The sequence below is a fragment of the Pseudophryne corroboree genome, chromosome 10 (genome assembly GCF_028390025.1).
Source record: "Pseudophryne corroboree isolate aPseCor3 chromosome 10, aPseCor3.hap2, whole genome shotgun sequence".
Taxonomy (NCBI): domain Eukaryota; kingdom Metazoa; phylum Chordata; class Amphibia; order Anura; family Myobatrachidae; genus Pseudophryne; species Pseudophryne corroboree.
Window position 1 is genome coordinate 337,967,392 of NC_086453.1, and position 21,319 is coordinate 337,988,710.

The 21,319-nt window shown below is 47.9% G+C and overlaps 1 protein-coding gene across 3 annotated transcripts in view; it reads left to right on the forward strand.

Moving 5' to 3' along the window:
• The window catches only part of OPCML (opioid binding protein/cell adhesion molecule like), a 994,952-nt gene that overhangs the window by 364,001 nt on the left and 609,632 nt on the right, over positions 1-21,319 (forward strand). Inside the window, exon 1 of one of the 3 annotated variants that reach the window (XM_063943621.1) lies at positions 3,099-3,129. The exons of 1 other annotated variant lie outside the window; for it this stretch is intronic. In XM_063943621.1, the coding sequence (XP_063799691.1) occupies positions 3,114-3,129 (16 nt within the window). In that variant the 5' untranslated portion in view covers positions 3,099-3,113. Of the gene's footprint in view, positions 1-3,098; positions 3,130-3,420; positions 3,556-21,319 lie in introns of those variants that run through there. One more of the 3 variants, XM_063943623.1, reaches the window with a different exon arrangement.

Consider the following 21,319-nt stretch of genomic DNA (forward strand, 5'->3'; position numbering starts at 1 on the left):
ATGCACCACACACAAAAAGGAAGGTGAAATTCAGCATTTTCAAAGTTTGACAATAATATTTGGGGTAGGTAGCCACAATTAATGCTTAGAAGCAGGGGGAAAAAAAAATCATTATTAGTAGTTACATTTTATTGTTTGTACGCATGACTGATGTTACAAAAACAATGGACATAGGAACTTGAGGGGATTTATATATTTATTTAAACCAGCTGCTCTCCTATTTAGTTTTACAATATGATTGTTATACTGTACACTTACAATACTCTAAACGTATGATTGATAGAGATGAGCGGGTTCGGTTTCTTTGAATCCGAACCCGCACGAACTTCACTTTTTTTTTCACGGGTCCGAGCGACTCGGATCTTCCCGCCTTGCTCGGTTAACCCGAGCGCGCCCGAACGTCATCATGACGCTGTCGGATTCTCGCGAGGCTCGGATTCTATCGCGAGACTCGGATTCTATATAAGGAGCCGCGCGTCGCCGCCATTTTCACACGTGCATTGAGATTGATAGGGAGAGGACGTGGCTGGCGTCCTCTCCATTTAGATTAGATTTAGAAGAGAGAGAGAGAGATTGCTGTGATACTGTAGATTAGAAGAGAGTGCAGACAGAGTTTAGTGACTGACGACCACAGTGACCAGTGACCACCAGAGACAGTGCAGTTGTTTGTTTTATTTAATATATCCGTTCTCTGCCTGAAAAAAAACGATACACAGTCACACAGTGACTCAGTCTGTGTGCACTGCTCAGCCCAGTGTGCTGCACATCAATGTATTGTATATAAAGCTTATAATTGTGGGGGAGACTGGGGAGCACTGCAGGTTGTTATAGCAGGAGCCAGGAGTACATGATAAATAATATTATATTAAAATTAAACAGTGCACACTTTTGCTGCAGGAGTGCCACTGCCAGTGTGACTAGTGGTGACCAGTGCCTGACCACCAGTATATTAGTAGTATTGTATACTATCTCTTTATCAACCAGTCTATATTAGCAGCAGACACAGTACAGTGCGGTAGTTCACGGCTGTGGCTACCTCTGTGTCGGCACTCGGCAGGCAGTCCGTCCATCCATAATTGTATTATAATATATACCACCTAACCGTGGTTTTTTTTTCATTCTTTATACCGTCGTCATACTAGTTGTTACGAGTATACTACTATCTCTTTATCAACCAGTGTACAGTGCGGTAGTTCACGGCTGTGGCTACCTCTGTGTCGGCACTCGGCAGGCAGTCCGTCCATCCATAATTGTATTATATACCACCTAACCGTGGTTTTTTTATACCACCTAACCGTGGCAGTCCGTCCATAATTGCCACTCCTAGATGGGCCCGGTGTTTGTGTCGGCCACTAGGGTCGCTAATCTTACTCACACAGTCAGCTACCTCATTGCGCCTCTTTTTTTCTTTGCGTCATGTGCTGTTTGGGGAGGGTTTTTTGGAAGGGCCATCCTGCGTGACACTGCAGTGCCACTCCTAGATGGGCCCGGTGTTTGTGTCGGCCACTAGGGTCGCTAATCTTACTCACACAGCTACCTCATTGCGCCTCTTTTTTTCTTTGCGTCATGTGCTGTTTGGGGAGGGTTTTTTGGAAGGGACATCCTGCGTGACACTGCAGTGCCACTCCTAGATGGGCCCGGTGTTTGTGTCGGCCACTAGGGTCGCTTATCTTACTCACACAGCGACCTCGGTGCAAATTTTAGGACTAAAAATAATATTGTGAGGTGTGAGGTATTCAGAATAGACTGAAAATGAGTGTAAATTATGGTTTTTGAGGTTAATAATACTTTGGGATCAAAATGACCCCCAAATTCTATGATTTAAGCTGTTTTTTAGTGTTTTTGGAAAAAAACACCCGAATCCAAAACACACCCGAATCCGACAAAAATAATTCGGTGAGGTTTTGCCAAAACGCGTTCGAACCCAAAACACGGCCGCGGAACCGAACCCAAAACCAAAACACAAAACCCGAAAAATTTCAGGCGCTCATCTCTAATGATTGACACACAAACAAAAAAAATGAATGTTAACCAAACTATACTTGCGTCAATTTTGACATGTGACTCACGTTACATTTCTGAATCCAGTCACAGGGCTCTGATGCAGATTGCTTAAACCTGTAGAATCCACGTGAATGAATCCGTGTAGGCCTGTTTATCTTCCTGATTAATTGTGAAGATGTATAAATATTTCATCTGGTGATGATGGCTGTATAAAACACGTTTATAAAATCCGTGGAAATTAGCCGTTTTTGCATCCGCTACAACAACTTCCATATGTTCAATAATTACACATGTGGGAAATTGATACGTGATAAATATATCGATTTACATTTACCATACTATAATCCATACCTCCCAACATGACCCTCTCCAGGAGGGACAGAATGCTCTGCTTCTGGACTTTTCTCTTAATTTATGATTGCCATCACCTGTGATGAAACACCTTTCTTATCCACAAACCTGTTCAACACAGGTGATGGCAATCAGAAATTAGGAGAAAAGTCCAGAAGCAGCGCAATCTGTCCCTCCTGGAGAGGGTAATGTTGGGAGGTATGTAATCGTTTAGCAGTATGTGTATATATATAATATTAAATTGTTAGCAGTTATGTAAAATTTACATTTTCATGTCTTGCAAACTTATCATGCTCACCCTTTAAACTTGGACACTCATGAATTACACAGATTCTGTGGATGGCTTCAAGCCTGCAATTCGTCTGGTTTTAATCAGCCACAGAACATGTGTAATTCATGACTGTCTCGGTTTAAAGGGGTATGGGTCGTTAGGTCGACTTGAGCAATGACTGTCGACCTAACGACCGTATCCCGTTTAAAGGGATAGTATGTGAAGCCTAATTGTGTCCTAAATTTCATAGAATGACCCATAGGGTCTCAAACTCGGTCTTCAGGACCTCAAACAGTTCAAGTTTTCCAGGACTCCTCACAGAATCACAAGTGAGATTATTAGCTCCACCTGTGGGTCTTTCCAAATGTGTCAGTGAGTAATGAGTACACCTGTGCACCTGCTGGGTTACCTGGAAGACGTTAGCTGCTGGAGGTCCTGAGGACTGAGTTTTAGAACCACTACTTTAAAGCTTAAGAAGAGTGAGAAGATGCCTCTATTATATGGTAAAAAGAATAGATGTAATATAAATGTAGATGTACAGTATGTAGTAAGTAATATTCCATAATGTTTCTGTATATATTATATAAATGGTTACTCTAGCCCAGTGGTTCTCAAACTCGGTCCTCAGGACCCCACACAGTGCATGTTTTGCAGGTAACCCAGCAAGTGTACAGGTGTATTAATTACTCACTGACACATTTTAAAAGGTCCACAGATGGAGCTAATTATTCCACTTGTGATTCTGTGAGGAGACCTGCAAAACATGCACCGTGTGGGGTCCTGAGGACCGAGTTTCAGAACCTGTGTTTTAGCCTATATGTACCAGGAGGATTCTACCTGCAGTTAACTGTTATATGTCATGTGAGCTGTTTAGCTGGATTGTCCAGCACCCTGCTCTGGAGGAAGTCATGGTGCACATGTAACCTCAGGTATGCAATACACTTACTACTGATTACACTGCTCTGTCACCTTAATGACAGTCTTGTAACAATGTGTTATTCCCATGTGCCCCATCACAACTACTGACACCTCCGCTTTCCCCACACTAGACTATAAGCTCTCCTGCCTACTCTGTCTTGTGCACACAGTATGCTGTATATGACCTGTACACAGCCAGTGCTTTTCCTGCTGTTCACCCTTGTGTGATATTATAGGCTACAATCATACACTGCACGTTTCTGTGACCTCTTATTACTGATATGCAATAATAATACCAATGAAATGACTACATTTCTCTAACGTCCTAAGTGGATGCTGGGGACTCCGTAAGGACCATGGGGAATAGACAGAAGAGGTCCGGAAAATCGGCGGCAGAAGACGTCCTGTCTTCAACAAGGTAGCGCACAGCACTGCAGCTGTGCGCCATTGCTCTCAGCACACTTCACACTCCGGTCACTGAGGGTGCAGGGCGCTGGGGGGGGGGGCGCCCTGAGACGCAATAAAAACACCTTGGATGGCAAAAAAATGCATCACATATAGCTCCTGGGCTATATGGATGCATTTAACCCCTGCCAGATTCCACAGAAAAACGTGAGATAAGGCCGCCGATAAGGGGGCGGAGCCTACCTCCTCAGCACACTGGCACCATTTTCCCTCACAGCTCCGTTGGAGGGAAGCTCCCTGGCTCTCCCCTGCAGTCACTACACTACAGAAAGGGTTAAAAAAGAGAGGGGGGGCACTAATTACGCGCAGTATTAAATAAAACAGCAGCTATAAGGGGAGAAACACTTATATAAGGTTATCCCTGTATATATATAGCGCTCTGGTGTGTGCTGGCAAACTCTCCCTCTGTCTCCCCAAAGGGCTAGTGGGGTCCTGTCCTCTATCAGAGCATTCCCTGTGTGTGTGCTGTATGTCGGTACGTTTGTGTCGACATGTATGAGGAGAAAAATGATGTGGAGACGGAGCAGATTGCCTGTAATAGTGATGTCACCCCCTAGGGGGTCGACACCTGAGTGGATGAACTGTTGGAAGGAATTACGTGACAGTGTCAGCTCTGTATAAAAGACAGTGGTTGACATGAGACAGCCGGCTACTCAGCTTGTGCCTGTCCAGACGTCTCATAGGCCGTCAGGGGCTCTAAAGCGCCCGTTACCTCAGATGGCAGATATAGACGCCAACACGGATACTGACTCCAGTGTCGACGGTGAAGAGACAAATGTGACTTCCAGTAGGGCCACACGTTACATGATTGAGGCAATGAAAATGTTTTACACATTTCTGATAATACGAGTACCACCAAAAAGGGGTATTATGTTCGGTGAGGAAAAACTACCTGTGGTTTTCCTGAATCTGAGAAATTAAATGAGGTGTGTGATGATGCGTGGGTTTCCCCCGATAACAACTGATAATTTCTAAAATGTTATTGGCATTATATCCTTTCCCGCCAGAGGTTAGGGTGCGTTGGGAAACACCCCCTAGGGTGGATAAAGCGCTCACACGCTTGTAAGGGCTCTACCCTCTCCTGAGATGGCCGCCCTTAAGGATCCTGCTGATAGAAAGCAGGAGGGTATCCTAAAATGTATTTACACACATACTGCTGTTATACTGCGACCAGCAATCGCCTCAGCCTGGATGTGCAGTGCTGGGTTGGCGTGGTCGGATTCCCTGACTGAAAATATTGATACCCTAGATAGGGACAGTATATTTTTGCCTATAGAGCATTTAAAAGATGCATTTCTATATATGCGTGATGCACAGCGGAATATTTGCCGACTGGCATCAAGTCTAAGTGCGTTGTCCATTTCTACCAGTAAAGGGTTATGGACACGACAGTGGTTAGGTGATGCGGATTTCAAACGGCATTTGGAAGTATTGCCTTATTAAGGGGAGGAGTTATTTGGGGTCGGTCTTTCAGACCTGGTGGCCACGGCAACAGCTGGGAAATCCACGTTTGTACCCCAGGTCGCCTCTCAACATGAGAAGACGCCGTATTATCAGGCGCAGTCTTTTCGTGGACAAGCGGGCAAAAGGTTCCTCATTTCTGCCCCGTGACAGAGGGAGAGGAAAAAAGGCTGCAGAAATCAGCCAGTTCCCAGGAACAGAAACCCTCTCCCGCCTCTGCCAAGCCCTCAGTATGACGCTGGGGCTTTACAAGCAGAATCAGGCACGGTGGGGGGCCCGTCTCAATGAATTTCAGCGCGCAGTGGGCTCACTCGCAAGTAGACCCCTGGATCCTTCAGGTGATATCTCAGGGGTACAAATTGGAATTCGAGACGTTTCCCCCTCGCCGTTTCCTAAAGTCGGCTTTACCGATGTCTCCTTCTGACAGGGAGACAGTTTTGGAAGCCATTCACAAGCTGTATTCCCAGCAGGTGATAATCAAGGTACCCCTCCTGCAACAGGGAACGGGGTATTATTCCACACTGTTGTGGTACCGAAGCCGGACGGCTCGGTGAGACCGATTCTAAATCTAAAATCTTTGAACACTTACATACAGAGGTTCAAATTCAAGATTGAGTCACTCAGAGCAGTGATTGCGAACCTGGAAGAAGGGGACTACATGATGTCTCGGGACATCAAGGATGCTTACCTTCATGTCCAAATTTACCCTTCTCACCAAGGGTACCTCAGGTTTATGGTACAGAACTGTCACTATCAGTTCAGACGCTGCCGTATGGATGGTCCACGGCACCCCGGGTCTTTACCAAGGTAATGGCCGAAATGATGATATTCCTTCGAAGGAAGGGAATTTTAGTTATCCCTTACTTGGACGATTCCCTGATAAGGGTAAGATCCAGGGAACAGTTGGAGGTCGGTGTAGCACTATCTCGGGTAGTGTTGCGGCAGCACGATTGGATTCTCAATATTCCAAAATCGCAGCTGGTTCCGACGACTCGTCTTCTGTTCCTAGGGATGATCCTGGACACAGTCCAGAAAAAGGTGTTTCTCCCGGAGGAGAAAGCCAGGGAGTTATCCGAGCTAGTCAGGAACCTCCTAAAACTGAGCCAAGTCTCAGTGCATCAATGCACAAGGGTTCTGGGTAAAATGGTGGCTTCCTACGAAGCAATCCCATTCGGCAGATTCCACGCAAGAACTTTCCAGTGGGACCTGCTGGACAAATGGTCCGGGTCGCATCTTCAGATGCATCAGCGGATAACCCTGTCACCAAGAACAAGGGTGTCCCTCCTGTGGTGGTTGCAGAGTGCTCATCTTCTAGAGGGCCGCAGATTCGGCATTCAGGACTGGGTCCTGGTGACCACGGATGCCAGCCTGCGAGGCTGGGGAGCAGTCACACAGGGAAGGAATTTCCAGGGCTTATGGTCAAGCCTGGAGACATCACTTCACATAAATATCCTGAAGCTAAGGGCCATTTACAATGCTCTAAGCTTAGCAAGACCTCTGCTTCAAGGTCAGCCGGTGTTGATCCAGTCGGACAACATCACGGCAGTCACCCACGTAAACAGACAGGGTGGCACAAGAAGCAGGAGGGCAATGGCAGAAGCTGCAAGGATTCTTCGCTGGGCGGAAAATCATGTGATAGCACTGTCAGCAATTCCGGGAGTGTGCAACTGGGAAGCAGACTTCCTCAGCAGACACGACCTCCACCCGGGAGAGTGGGGACTTCACCCAGAAGTCTTCCACATGATTATAAACCGTTGGGAAAAACTCGACAGGTATTGCGCCAGGTCAAGGGACCCTCAGGCAATAGCTGTAGACGCTCTGGTAACACCGTGGGTGTACCAGTCAGTGTATGTGTTCCCTCATCTGCCTCTCATACCCAAGGTACTGAGATTGATAAGATGGAGAGGAGTAAGCACTATATTCGTGGCTCCGGATTGGCCAAGAAGGACTTGGTAACCGGAACTTCAAGAGATGCTCACGGAGGATCCGTGGCCTCTATCTCTAAGAAGGGACCTGCTCCAGCAAGGACCCTGTCTGTTCCAATACTTACCGCGACTGCGTTTGACGGCATGGCGGTTGAACGCCGGATCCTGAAGGAAAAAAGGCATTCCGGATGAAGTCATCCCTATCCTGATCAAAGCCAGGAAGGATGTAACCGCAAAACATTATCACCGCATTTGGCGAAAATATGTTGCGTGGTGCGAGGCCAGTAAGGCCCGACGGAGGAAATTCAACTGGGTCGATTCCTACATTTCCTGCAAACAGGAGTGTCTATGGGCCTGAAATTGGGGTCCGTTAAGGTTCAAATTTCGGCCCTGTCAATTTTCTTCCAAAAAGAACTAGCTTCAGTCCCTGAAGTTCAGACGTTGTAAAAGGGGTACTGCATATACAGCCTCCTTTTGTGCCTCCAGTGGCACCTTGGGATCTCAATGTAGTTTTTGGGTTCCAAAAAGTCACATTGGTTTGAACCACTTAAATCTGTGGAGTTAAAATATCTCACATGGAAAGTGGTCATGCTGTTGGCCCTGGCCTGGGCCAGGCGCGGGTCAGAATTGGCGGCTTTATCCTGTAAAAGCCCTTATCTGATTTTCCATTCGGATAGGGCGGAATTGAGGACTCGTCCTCAGTTTCTCCCTAAGGTGGTTTCAGCGTTTCACCTGAACCAACCTATTGTGGTGCCTGCGGCTACTAGGGACATGGAGGGACTCCAAGTTGCTAGACGTTGTCAGGGCCCTGAAAATATATATTTCCAGGACGGCTGGAGTCAGAAAATCTGACTCGCTGTTTATCCTGTATGCACCCAACAAGCTGGGTGCTCCTGCTTCTAAGCAGACTATTGCTCGTTGGATTTGTAGTACAATTCAGCTTGCACATTCTGTGGCAGGCCTGCCACAGCCAAAAATCTGTAAATGCCCACTCCACAACTTTGCCGAGCAGCTACTTGGTCAGGAGCAAATACGTTTGTAAAATTCTACAAAATTGATACCCTGGCTGAGGAGGACCTGGAGTTCTCTCATTTGGTGCTGCAGAGTCATCCGCACTCTCCCGCCCGTTTGGGAGCTTTGGTATAATCCCCATGGTCCTTACGGAGTCCCCAGCATCCACTTAGGACGTTAGAGAAAATAAGAATTTACTTACCGATAATTCTATTTCTCGTAGTCCGTAGTGGATGCTGGGCGCCCATCCCAAGTGCGGATTGTCTGCAATACTGGTACATAGTTATTGTTACCAAAAAAATCGGGTTATTGCTGTAGTGAGCCATCTTTTCTAGAGGCTCCTCTGTTATCATGCTGTTAACTGGGTTTAGATCACGAGTTGTACGGTGTGATAGGTGTGGCTGGTATGAGTCTTACCCGGGATTCAAAATCCTTCCTTATTGTGTACGCTCGTCCGGGCACAGTATCCTAACTGAGGCTTGGAGGAGGGTCATAGGGGGAGGAGCCAGTGCACACCAGGTAGTTCTAAAGCTTTTCTTTTGTGCCCAGTCTCCTGCGGAGCCGCTATTCCCCATGGTCCTTACGGAGTCCCCAGCATCCACTACGGACTACGAGAAATAGAATTATCGGTAAGTAAATTCTTATTTTTTACTTAGAAATGTTCATAATGATAAAATAACAGAACCTATAGTATATGCGGCTGGTTGCTGCAGTACAATGCTGACTAGAGATCACTTGATTAGCAAGCCGCAGGTATCAGGAGAAGGCAGACACAACACTGATGTGATAAGCTGCTATCAAGGTTTATTATGGCAACTGTAGCACAAGTTTACAAATACTCAGTGCAGGGTGTGATTTCGGTGACGCTCGCAATAGTTCTATTTGTGTACCAAACACAGGACCTAATTTTACACATGAAACAGGCTTTACCTATACAGTATATGTGGCTGATGCGCGGGAACCGCAGTGAGTAGGTGTGATGTAGTTATACAGTATATGTGGCTGATGCGCGGGAACCGCAGTCAGTAGATGTGATGTAGTTATACAGTATATGTGGCTGATGTGAGGGAACCGCAGTGGGTAGGTGTGATGTAGTTATACACCCTATACAGTATATGTGGCTGATGCGTGGGAACCGCAGTCAGTAGATGTGATGTAGTTATACAGTATATGTGGCTGATGCGCGGGAACCGCAGTCAGTGGGTGTAATGTAGTTATACAGTATATGTGGCTGATGTGAGGGAACCGCAGTGGGTAGGTGTGATGTAGTTATACACCCTATACAGTATATGTGGCTGATGCGTGGGAACCGCAGTCAGTAGATGTGATGTAGTTATACAGTATATGTGGCTGATGCGCGGGAACCGCAGTCAGTAGGTGTGATGTAGTTATACAGTATATGTGGCTGATGTGAGGGAACCGCAGTGGGTAGGTGTGATGTAGTTATACACCCTATACAGTATATGTGGCTGATGCATGGGAACCGCAGTGGGTAGGTGTGATGTAGTTATACACCCTATACAGTATATGTGGCTGATGCATGGGAACCGCAGTGGGTAGGTGTAATGTAGTTATACACCCTATACAGTATATGTTGCTGATGCGCGGGAACCGCAGTCAGTAGGTGTGATGTAGTTATATACCCTAAGCAGTATATGTGGCTGATATGCGGGAGCCGCAGTCAGTAGGTGTGATGTAGTTATACAGTATATGTGGCTGATGTGAGGGAACCGCAGTGGGTAGGTGTGATGTAGTTATCCACCCTATACAGTATATGTGGCTGATGCGTGGAAACCGCAGTCAGTAGATGTGATGTAGTTATACAGTATATGTGGCTGATGCGTGGGAACCGCAGTGGGTAGGTGTGATGTAGTTATACACCCTATACAGTATATGTGGCTGATGCATGGGAACCGCAGTGGGTAGGTGTGATGTAGTTATACACCCTATACAGTATATGTTGCTGATGCGCGGGAACCGCAGTCAGTAGGTGTGATGTAGTTATATACCCTAAGCAGTATATGTGGCTGATATGCGGGAGCCGCAGTCAGTAGGTGTGATGTAGTTATATACCCTAAGCAGTATATGTGGCTGATATGCGGGAGCCGCAGTCAGTAGGTGTGATGTAGTTATACAGTATATGTGGCTGATGTGAGGGAACCGCAGTGGGTAGGTGTGATGTAGTTATACACCCTATACAGTATATGTGGCTGATGCGTGGAAACCGCAGTCAGTAGATGTGATGTAGTTATACAGTATATGTGGCTGATGCGCGGGAACCGCAGTGGGTAGGTGTGATGTAGTTATCCACCCTATACAGTATATGTGGCTGATGCGTGGGAACCGCAGTCAGTAGATGTGATGTAGTTATACACCCTATACAGTATATGTGGCTGATGCGCGGGAACCGCAGTGGGTAGGTGTGATGTAGTTATCCACCCTATACAGTATATGTGGCTGATGCGTGGGAACCGCAGTCAGTAGATGTGATGTAGTTATACAGTATATGTGGCTGATGCGCGGGAACCGCAGTCAGTAGGTGTGATGTAGTTATACACCCTATACAGTATATGTGGCTGATGCGTGGAAACCGCAGTCAGTAGATGTGATGTAGTTATACAGTATATGTGGCTGATGCGTGGAAACCGCAGTCAGTAGATGTGATGTAGTTATACAGTATATGTGGCTGATGCGTGGGAACCGCAGTGGGTAGGTGTGATGTAGTTATACACCCTATACAGTATATGTGGCTGATGCATGGGAACCGCAGTGGGTAGGTGTGATGTAGTTATACACCCTATACAGTATATGTTGCTGATGCGCGGGAACCGCAGTCAGTAGGTGTGATGTAGTTATATACCCTAAGCAGTATATGTGGCTGATATGCGGGAGCCGCAGTCAGTAGGTGTGATGTAGTTATATACCCTAAGCAGTATATGTGGCTGATATGCGGGAGCCGCAGTCAGTAGGTGTGATGTAGTTATATACCCTAAGCAGTATATGTGGCTGATATGCGGGAGCCGCAGTCAGTAGGTGTGATGTAGTTATACAGTATCTGTGGCTGATGTGAGGGAACCGCAGTGGGTAGGTGTGATGTAGTTATACACCCTATACAGTATATGTGGCTGATGCGTGGAAACCGCAGTCAGTAGATGTGATGTAGTTATACAGTATATGTGGCTGATGCGCGGGAACCGCAGTGGGTAGGTGTGATGTAGTTATCCACCCTATACAGTATATGTGGCTGATGCGCGGGAACCGCAGTCAGTAGGTGTGATGTAGTTATACACCCTATACAGTATATGTGGCTGATGCGCGGGAACCGCAGTGGGTAGGTGTGATGTAGTTATCCACCCTATACAGTATATGTGGCTGATGCGTGGGAACCGCAGTCAGTAGATGTGATGTAGTTATACAGTATATGTGGCTGATGCGCGGGAACCGCAGTCAGTAGGTGTGATGTAGTTATACACCCTATACAGTATATGTGGCTGATGCGTGGGAACCGCAGTCAGTAGATGTGATGTAGTTATACAGTATATGTGGCTGATGCGCGGGAACCGCAGTCAGTAGGTGTGATGTAGTTATACACCCTATACAGTATATGTGGCTGATGTGCGGGATCCGCAGTCAGTAGATGTGATGTCACGCAGCCGTGCCGATCAGGCCCCCCTCCGTTCGACTGCCACCGCCCCCACAACGCTCCGTCTCAGTCCTATGAAACGGAGTGTTGCCGCTCCATGAACGCCTCTGCCTGATTGGCAGGCATAAGCATTCATGTTTACTTTGGGGCACCTGTAGAAAACGCAGGTGCATGCACCCGTATCATCTTAGTAATTTTACGGTTGGATCGCCAGTTGACCTTAATAGGGTCCACTATACGGTATGTGGCTGATTTGCGGGAACTGCAGCCCTTCCCAGTGAAGAGTCTGGGGTGTCTGTATTTGTCCTGGGTGGATGGGGTGAAAAGCCTGACAGTTGGCTGCCAATAGTCACCCCAGTTTTTGGTGTAATTGCTACATATGCGATTTCCCAGTTCTTATGCTTGATGTTGTGTTTGTCTGCGCAGGATGCTTCACTAGAGTTCACGCTGGGATCTAGCAGTGTCTCCATCCGCCGGCTGTGTGCGTCTCGTGCAGAACATATGAGGTCACGGAGATGCCTGAAGGAGTGCGGGGAGGAGAGGGGGGTGGATTTGGTTTTGGAGATGACATTTTACTTGTGCTGCTGCTCAGAAGATGCGTAGAGAAATGTGACTTGTTTTGACAGTCGAGTTTTGACAATTTAGCAGAAATAATTCCTGTAATTTCAGATTCCACGGGCTGCCTGTCAGGGAAGATCTGTAAGGAGTAGACAATGGTGTGTATATAGTCTAAGTGACTTTCTGTGAGCGTATGAAGACATGCACTGTACGTTAGTGTGTTACCGCTGTTATAGATCAGTCGGGATCCGGACTATAGATCTACATTGTCTATGTCAGGGGTGGGGAACCTCTGGCCCGCGGGCCGTATAAGGCCCGCAATGCCGTTTGTTCCGGCCCACCCACTTGTGTCAACGAGACAAGCCGTCGCTCACTCCGGTGGCGGCATGTCTCAGCTGTCAGGGCAGGGAGGAGAGCACAGCTTCATGTCCAGCGGCGGGTAGGATCGCAAACCAGCCGCCGGTTCATGAGCCAATCAGAGCTCGCGGACCGGCAGCCAATCAGGAGCCACCGCTGCCAGTCCACGAGCTCTGATTGGCTCACGTACCGGCAGCTGGTTTGAGATCCTACACGCCGTCGCCCAACATAGCCGCGCTCTCCTCCCTGCCCTGACCCCCTGCCAGCTGAGACATGTCGCCGCCGGTTGGAATAGCAGCGGTGAGCAGCACAGTGGGGTGGGTGTTGGGGGACACTGGGGGCATTTGTGTATCGGTGCACTAATTGGGCTTCCCGGTCACTGTACGGAGAAAACGACACCAAAAAAACATGAAACTCATGTCGACCTAGTGACTGTTGACCTATAGTGGTCGACCTAAACATGGTCAACCTAGACACTGTTGATTTGATGATCCACACCCAGAAGACACAAGATTTCTGTTTCTATTCTCATCCTGGGACCAGTATGAGATCCTGGCGGTCAGGAGAGGACAACGGGATCCCGGCGGTGAGCGCAACGTGTCCCCTTTGGTCACCACAGGGTTCTATTCCCCCTCGGGTGGTGGCATGGACCACCACCCAGGTGGGGAAACCAGACGGCAGTGTTTTGCAGCTTGTGTCAGGTTCCTGGCGTCGGTATATTGACCGCCGGGATCCCGTCCGGTGATCAGTTGACTGCCTCCCATCATCCTCTGCAGGAAAAAGATGTGATTCCGGCAGCCATCTTGTTTCTGTTTCCTCAGCAGGTGGTCCTGTGACTCTTACTTTTCTTATACATTGTGTTCTGCAGTCGTAACCCAAACGCTAATTAGATCAAATCTATCAATTCTCCCACATTATGCTCTTTATCATCATGTATCCAAGGGCAGTGTCGGCTCTCGTGTGCTGGTAGGATGCAAAAATGAGAGATGGTAACATGTAGGTTAAGGGATCTTTTTATCATCAGCTTTTGTGTTCTTTCAGGAAATGGGCCCCTTGATGCAATAGAAAACTACAGTACAAAGGCAGTCTATCCTAATTAGCTGTAAATGCTTGACTCATAAAGCTGTCGCTACGTGTACTAACGGCTGTACATTTTAATGATGCATTTGATTAGAAGGTAAATCTCCTGTGCGGCCCTCATGAGGTGAAGCAATTGGGGCCGTGAGCCATTTTGTCAGTCTCTTGGAACAGACAGATGACCGTGAGTGACTTGTGCTGCGTCTGGGCCTGATGTACTGCAGCCACGTCCTTATGTCTTTATTATAGAACTCCTTTTTCTCTCAGTACTGTTGTACACTGCATACCCTCCAACTGTACCTTTTCGGCTGGTACAGTACCAGATTTTTTTTTTTTTATGGTCTGTACCGGCCATAAAGGGCTTTGTACCGGGTTTTGGCGTCTCCCAATCCTATCGCTTCCTATGGAAGCGCCGCGGGCCATTCCCCCTTTGCCCGTGGCCATGCCCCCTTTTCTAATTTGTACCGGTTTTCGGCACAGCCGTGTTGGAGGGTATGACACCTACAGTATGTGTGCTCCCCTCCACATGTGTTACTCCTGGCTGCTGAATGTAGTACTCGGCACTGGGACTTTTAGAGGTCCTCGCATAGATTCCATATAAGGTATTTCAGCCCCTGATATGGGGAAACGGATGCTGTAGCTTTTGTATCCGTAGGGAACCCACCAATTAGCACCAACAGGATTGTAATGTGGGCTGTTGTGCTTTTTGTATGGACTCTCTGATCATCAACCAGAAACTGCTCTAATATCCCCGGACCCAAGAAGCCCATTGGGGTATAGGCACACCTCACAACTTTGTCTCGTTGGAAAGAGGGACACACGCGTGGCAAAGCCGTGCGCACTCCCGAAAAGGGGGCGTGTCCTATGGAAAATAGGGCGTGGCTTTGCGGGGGGAGTCACGCCCCCTTTTTCGTCACTGAGGGGGCATGCCCAGCGCTCTGTGAGCCGCTGGCATGCTCCCTCTCCCTGCACCGAATAGACGCTGTGCGCATGCGCACAGCGTCTATTCACCGCTGCTCTGCTAAGCAGGGCAGCGAGAGACTGAGCCTCCCAACTGCCCCCCCCCCCCCCCCCCCCCCACCGCGGGACACTGCGGCCCGTGGGTGGGACAGCGGGACAGTACCCAAAAAAACGGGACTGTCCCGCGAAAATCGGGACAGTTGGGAGGTATGTTATAGGGCTTTCTGTTTCAGGCTGTTCCAGTGAGCAGGCCAGTGCCAGAACAGCTTCACTCATGTTATGTGCTACTAGATCCCGACCGCTATTCCTGGATGTGTTCCAGTTCCTTGTGTTCCTGTCTGCTAGTTCCAACAAGTACTAATCTCCGTTCTACAGTATGCAATGCACTTCAGTCTGCAAGTACAGTAGTCATTCTGTGCAGTGCACTTTGGTCTGTACATGCCGGTATCCATTCTATGCAATTTACTTCAGTCTTCAAGTACTAGTATCCATTCTAGAAACATAGAATTTGACGGCAGATAAGAACCACTTGGCCCATCTAGTCCGCCCCTTTTTGTATCCTAATCTCAACCCTTTTTGAATCTTAATTCTTTGTAAGGATATTCATATGCCAATCCCAAGAATGTTTAAATTGCTCTACAGACTTAGCCTCTACCACCTCTGATGGGAGGCTATTCCACTTATCCACTACCCTTTCTCAGAAGTAATTTTTCCTTAAATTTCCCCTGAACCTCCCCCCCTCCAGTCTCAGTGCATGTCCTCGAGTTCTAATACTTCTCTCCCTTTGAAGAATGTTTCCCTCCTGAACTTTAAGACCCTTGATATATTTGAAAGTTTCTATCATGTCCCCCCTTTCCCTTCTCTCCTCCAAACTATACATGTTAAGATCTTTTAGCCTTTCCGGGTAAGTTTTGTGATGTAGGCCATGCACCATTTTAGTTGCCCTTCTTTGTACACTCTCTAATGTATATATATCCTTCTGGAGATATGGCCTCCAGAACTGGACACAGTATTCCAGATGGGGCCGTACCAATGTCCTATACGGTGGCATTGGGGCCTATGTATCAAAAATGTGAAAAGTTTTGACATTTCTTTCGCCACTTATCGTGTGTTTTTCGATTTTTATTTTTTTATCTTCGAAGTATGTATCATAATTATTATTTTTTTAAATCGAAAATGTGATTGCGATAAAATCCCAAAAATGCGATAGTTATCGCTCTACTACTTTTCAGTCGTTTTATCGCATTTTTTATCGCATTTCGAAAAAATGAAATGAAATGCACAAGCTCTGTTTCAGGGCCGGACATGAACAGGGAGTTCCTTCAACACATACTTGACCTACAGCAGAAAAGAATAGCTAGTTTAGTATGGGGACACTTATTAGAAAACTGAAAGAGGAGGGAACTTTTACAAAGACAATTCGATTGGTTATTCTAATGACTGTTATAAACATGTTACTAAGACATACTTGCCTACTCTCCCGGAATGGCCGGGAGGCTCCCGAAAATCGGGTGACCCTCCCGGCCGCCCGGAAGAGCAGGCAAGTCTCCCGATTTGCGGGGTCCCCCCTGCCCGTCCGCCCACTTAGTGTGTAAAGTGGGCGGTCCGGGCAGTCGATGACGCGATTCTTGCTGAAGCGCGTCATCATAGCCATGCCCCCTGCAGTGTAATGCCAGTGATCGCGGCATTACAGAGTGGGGGGCGTGGCTTAAAGGAGGTGTCACCGTGACCCTGTCCCACCCTTGCTCCGCCCCCATCCCGCCTCCGGTCCACCCCCTCCTTTACGTCGCAGCCTCCCCTGCCCGCCTGCTGAGCCGACCTGGCTGCTCTCTCCCGCAGAGAGCAGCCAGAATGTCGGTAAGTATGTACTAAGATGAAACTAGGGATGTGCACTTGAAATTTTTTCGGGTTTTGTGTTTTGGTTTTGGGTTCGGTTCCGCGGCCGTGTTTTGGGTTCGACCGCGTTTTGGCAAAACCTCACCGAATTTTTTTTTGTCGGATTCGGGTGTGTTTTGGATTCGGGTGTTTTTTTTCAAAAAACCCTAAAAAACAGCTTAAATCATAGAATTTGGGGGTCATTTTGATCCCAAAGTATTATTAACCTCAAAAACCATAATTTCCACTCATTTCAGTCTATTCTGAATACCTCACACCTCACAATATTATTTTTAGTCCTAAAATTTGCACCGAGGTCGCTGGATGACTAAGCTAAGCGACCCTAGTGGCCGACACAAACACCTGGCCCATCTAGGAGTGGCACTGCAGTGTCACGCAGGATGGCCCTTCCAAAAAACACTCCCCAAACAGCACATGACGCAAAGAAGAAAAAAAGAGGCGCAATGAGGTAGCTGTGTGAGTAAGATAAGCGACCCTAGTGGCCGACACAAACACCTGGCCCATCTAGGAGTGTCACTGCAGTGTCACGCAGGATGGCCCTTCCAAAAAACACTCCCCCAAACAGCACATGACGCAAAGAAGAAAAAAAGAGGCGCAATGAGGTAGCTGTGTGAGTAAGATAAGCGACCCTAGTGGCCGACACAAACACCTGGCCCATCTAGGAGTGGCACTGCAGTGTCACGCAGGATGGCCCTTCCAAAAAACACTCCCCAAACAGCACATGACGCAAAGAAGAAAAAAAGAGGCGCAATGAGGTAGCTGTGTGAGTAAGATAAGCGACCCTAGTGGCCGACACAAACACCTGGCCCATCTAGGAGTGGCACTGCAGTGTCACGCAGGATGGCCCTTCCAAAAAACACTCCCCAAACAGCACATGACGCAAAGAAAAATGAAAGAAAAAAGAGGTGCAAGATGGAATTGTCCTTGGGCCCTCCCACCCACCCTTATGTTGTATAAACAGGACATGCACACTTTAACCAACCCATCATTTCAGTGACAGGGTCTGCCACACGACTGTGACTGAAATGACGGGTTGGTTTGGACCCCCACCGAAAAAGAAGCAATTAATCTCTCCTTGCACAAACTGGCTCTACAGAGGCAAGATGTCCACCTCATCATCATCCTCCGATATATCACCATGTACATCCCGCTCCTCACAGATTATCAATTCGTCCCCACTGGAATCCACCATCTCAGCTCCCTGTGTACTTTGTGGAGGCAATTGCTGCTGGTCAATGTCTCCACGGAGGAATTGATTATAATTCATTTTAATGAACATCATCTTCTCCACATTTTCTGGAAGTAACCTCGTACGCCGATTGCTGACAAGGTGAGCGGCGGCACTAAACACTCTTTCGGAGTACACACTTGTGGGAGGGCAACTTAGGTAGAATAAAGCCAGTTTGTGCAAGGGCCTCCAAATTGCCTCTTTTTCCTGCCAGTATAAGTACGGACTGTCTGACGTGCCTACTTGGATGCGGTCACTCATATAATCCTCCACCATTCTTTCAATGGTGAGAGAATCATATGCAGTGACAGTAGACGACATGTCCGTAATCGTTGTCAGGTCCTTCAGTCCGGACCAGATGTCAGCATCAGCAGTCGCTCCAGACTGCCCTGCATCACCGCCAGCGGGTGGGCTCGGAATTCTGAGCCTTTTCCTCGCACCCCCAGTTGCGGGAGAATGTGAAGGAGGAGATGTTGACAGGTCGCGTTCCGCTTGACTTGACAATTTTGTCACCAGCAGGTCTTTGAACCCCAGCAGACTTGTGTCTGCCGGAAAGAGAGATCCAAGGTAGGTTTTAAATCTAGGATCGAGCACGGTGGCCAAAATGTAGTGCTCTGATTTCAACAGATTGACCACCCGTGAATCCTTGTTAAGCGAATTAAGGGCTCCATCCACAAATCCCACATGCCTAGCGGAATCGCTCCCTTTTAGCTCCTCCTTCAATGCCTCCAGCTTCTTCTGCAAAAGCCTGATGAGGGGAATGACCTGACTCAGGCTGGCAGTGTCTGAACTGACTTCACGTGTGGCAAGTTCAAAAGGTTGCAGAACCTTGCACAACGTTGAAATCATTCTCCACTGCGCTTGAGACAGGTACATTCCACCTCCTATATCGTGCTCAATTGTATAGCTTGAATGGCCTATTGCTGCTCCTCCAACCTCTGAAGCATATAGAGGGTTGAATTCCACCTCGTTACCACTTCTTGCTTCAGATGATGGCAGGGCAGGTTCAGGCGTTTTTGGTGGTGCTCCGGTCTTCTGTACGTGGTGCCTGTACGCCGAAAGTGTCCCGCAATTCTTCTGGCCACCGACAGCATCTCTTGCACGCCCCTGTCGTTTTTAAAAAAATTCTGCACCACCAAATTCAAGGTATGTGCAAAACATGGGACGTGCTGGAATTTGCCCATATTTAATGCACACACAATATTGCTGGCGTTGTCCGATGCCACAAATCCACAGGAGAGTCCAATTGGGGTAAGCCATTCCGCGATGATCTTCCTCAGTTGCCGTAAGAGGTTTTCAGCTGTGTGCGTATTCTGGAAACCGGTGATACAAAGCGTAGCCTGCCTAGGAAAGAGTTGGCGTTTGCGAGATGCTGCTACTGGTGCCGCCACTGCTGTTCTTGCGGCGGGAGTCCATACATCTACCCAGTGGGCTGTCACAGTCATATAGTCCTGACCCTGCCCTGCTCCACTTGTCCACATGTCCGTGGTTAAGTGGACATTGGGTACAACTGCATTTTTTAGGACACTGGTGAGTCTTTTTCTGACGTCCGTGTACATTCTCGGTATCGCCTGCCTAGAGAAGTGGAACCTAGATGGTATTTGGTAACGGGGGCACACTACCTCAAGAAATTGTCTAGTTCCCTGTGAACTAACGGCGGATACCGGACGCACGTCTAACACCAACATAGTTGTCAAGGCCTCAGTTATCCGCTTTGCAACAGGATGACTGCTGTGATATTTCATCTTCCTCGCAAAGGACTGTTGGACAGTCAATTGCTTGGTGGAAGTACTAAAAGTGGTCTTACGACTTCCCCTCTGGGATGACCATCGACTCCCAGCAGCAACAACAGCAGCGCCAGCAGCAGTAGGCGTTACACGCAAGGATGCATCGGAGGAATCCCAGGCAGGAGAGGACTCGTCAGACTTGCCAGTGACATGGCCTGCAGGACTATTGGCATTCCTGGGGAAGGAGGAAATTGACACTGAGGGAGTTGGTGGGGTGGTTTGCGTGAGCTTGGTTACAAGAGGAAGGGATTTACTGGTCAGTGGACTGCTTCCGCTGTCGCCCAAAGTTTTTGAACTTGTCACTGACTTATTATGAATGCGCTGCAGGTGACGTATAAGGGAGGATGTTCCGAGGTGGTTAACGTCCTTACCCCTACTTATTACAGCTTGACAAAGGCAACACACGGCTTGACAAATGTTGTCCGCATTTCTGGTGAAATACTTCCACACCGAAGAGCTGATTTTTTTTGGTATTTTCACCAGGCATGTCAACGGCCCTATTCCTCCCACGGACAACAGGTGTCTCCCCGGGTGCCTGACTTAAACAAACCACCTCACCATCAGAATCCTCCTTGTCAATTTCCTCCCCAGCGCCAGCAACACCCATATCCTCCTCATCCTGGTGTACTTCAACACTGACATCTTCAATCTGACTATCGGGAACTGGACTGCGGGTGCTCCTTCCAGCACTTGCAGGGGGCGTGCAAATGGTGGAAGGCGCATGCTCTTCACGTCCAGTGTTGGGAAGGTCGGGCATCGCAACCGACACAATTGGACTCTCCTTGTGGATTTGGGATTTCGAAGAACGCACAGTTCTTTGCGGTGCTTTTGCCAGCTTGAGTCTTTTCAGTTTTCTAGCGAGAGGCTGAGTGCTTCCATCCTCATGTGAAGCTGAACCACTAGCCATGAACATAGGCCAGGGCCTCAGCCGTTCCTTGCCACTCCGTGTGGTAAATGGCATATTGGCAAGTTTACGCTTCTCCTCCAACAATTTTATTTTAGATTTTGGAGTCCTTTTTTTACTGATATTTGGTGTTTTGGATTTTACATGCTCTGTACTATGACATTGGGCATCGGCCTTGGCAGACGACGTTGCTGGCATTTCATCGTCTCGGCCATGACTAGTGGCAGCAGCTTCAGCACGAGGTGGAAGTGGATCTTGATCTTTCCCTAATTTTGGAACCTCAACATTTTTGTTCTCCATATTTTAATAGGCACAACTAAAAGACACAGAGGTAGCTACAGCCGTGGACTACCGTACTGTGTCTGCTGCTAATATAGACTGGATGATAATTAGAGATGAGCGCCTGAAATTTTTCGGGTTTTGTGTTTTGGTTTTGGGTTCGGTTCCGCGGCCGTGTTTTGGGTTCGAACGCGTTTTGGCAAAACCTCACCGGATTTTTTTTG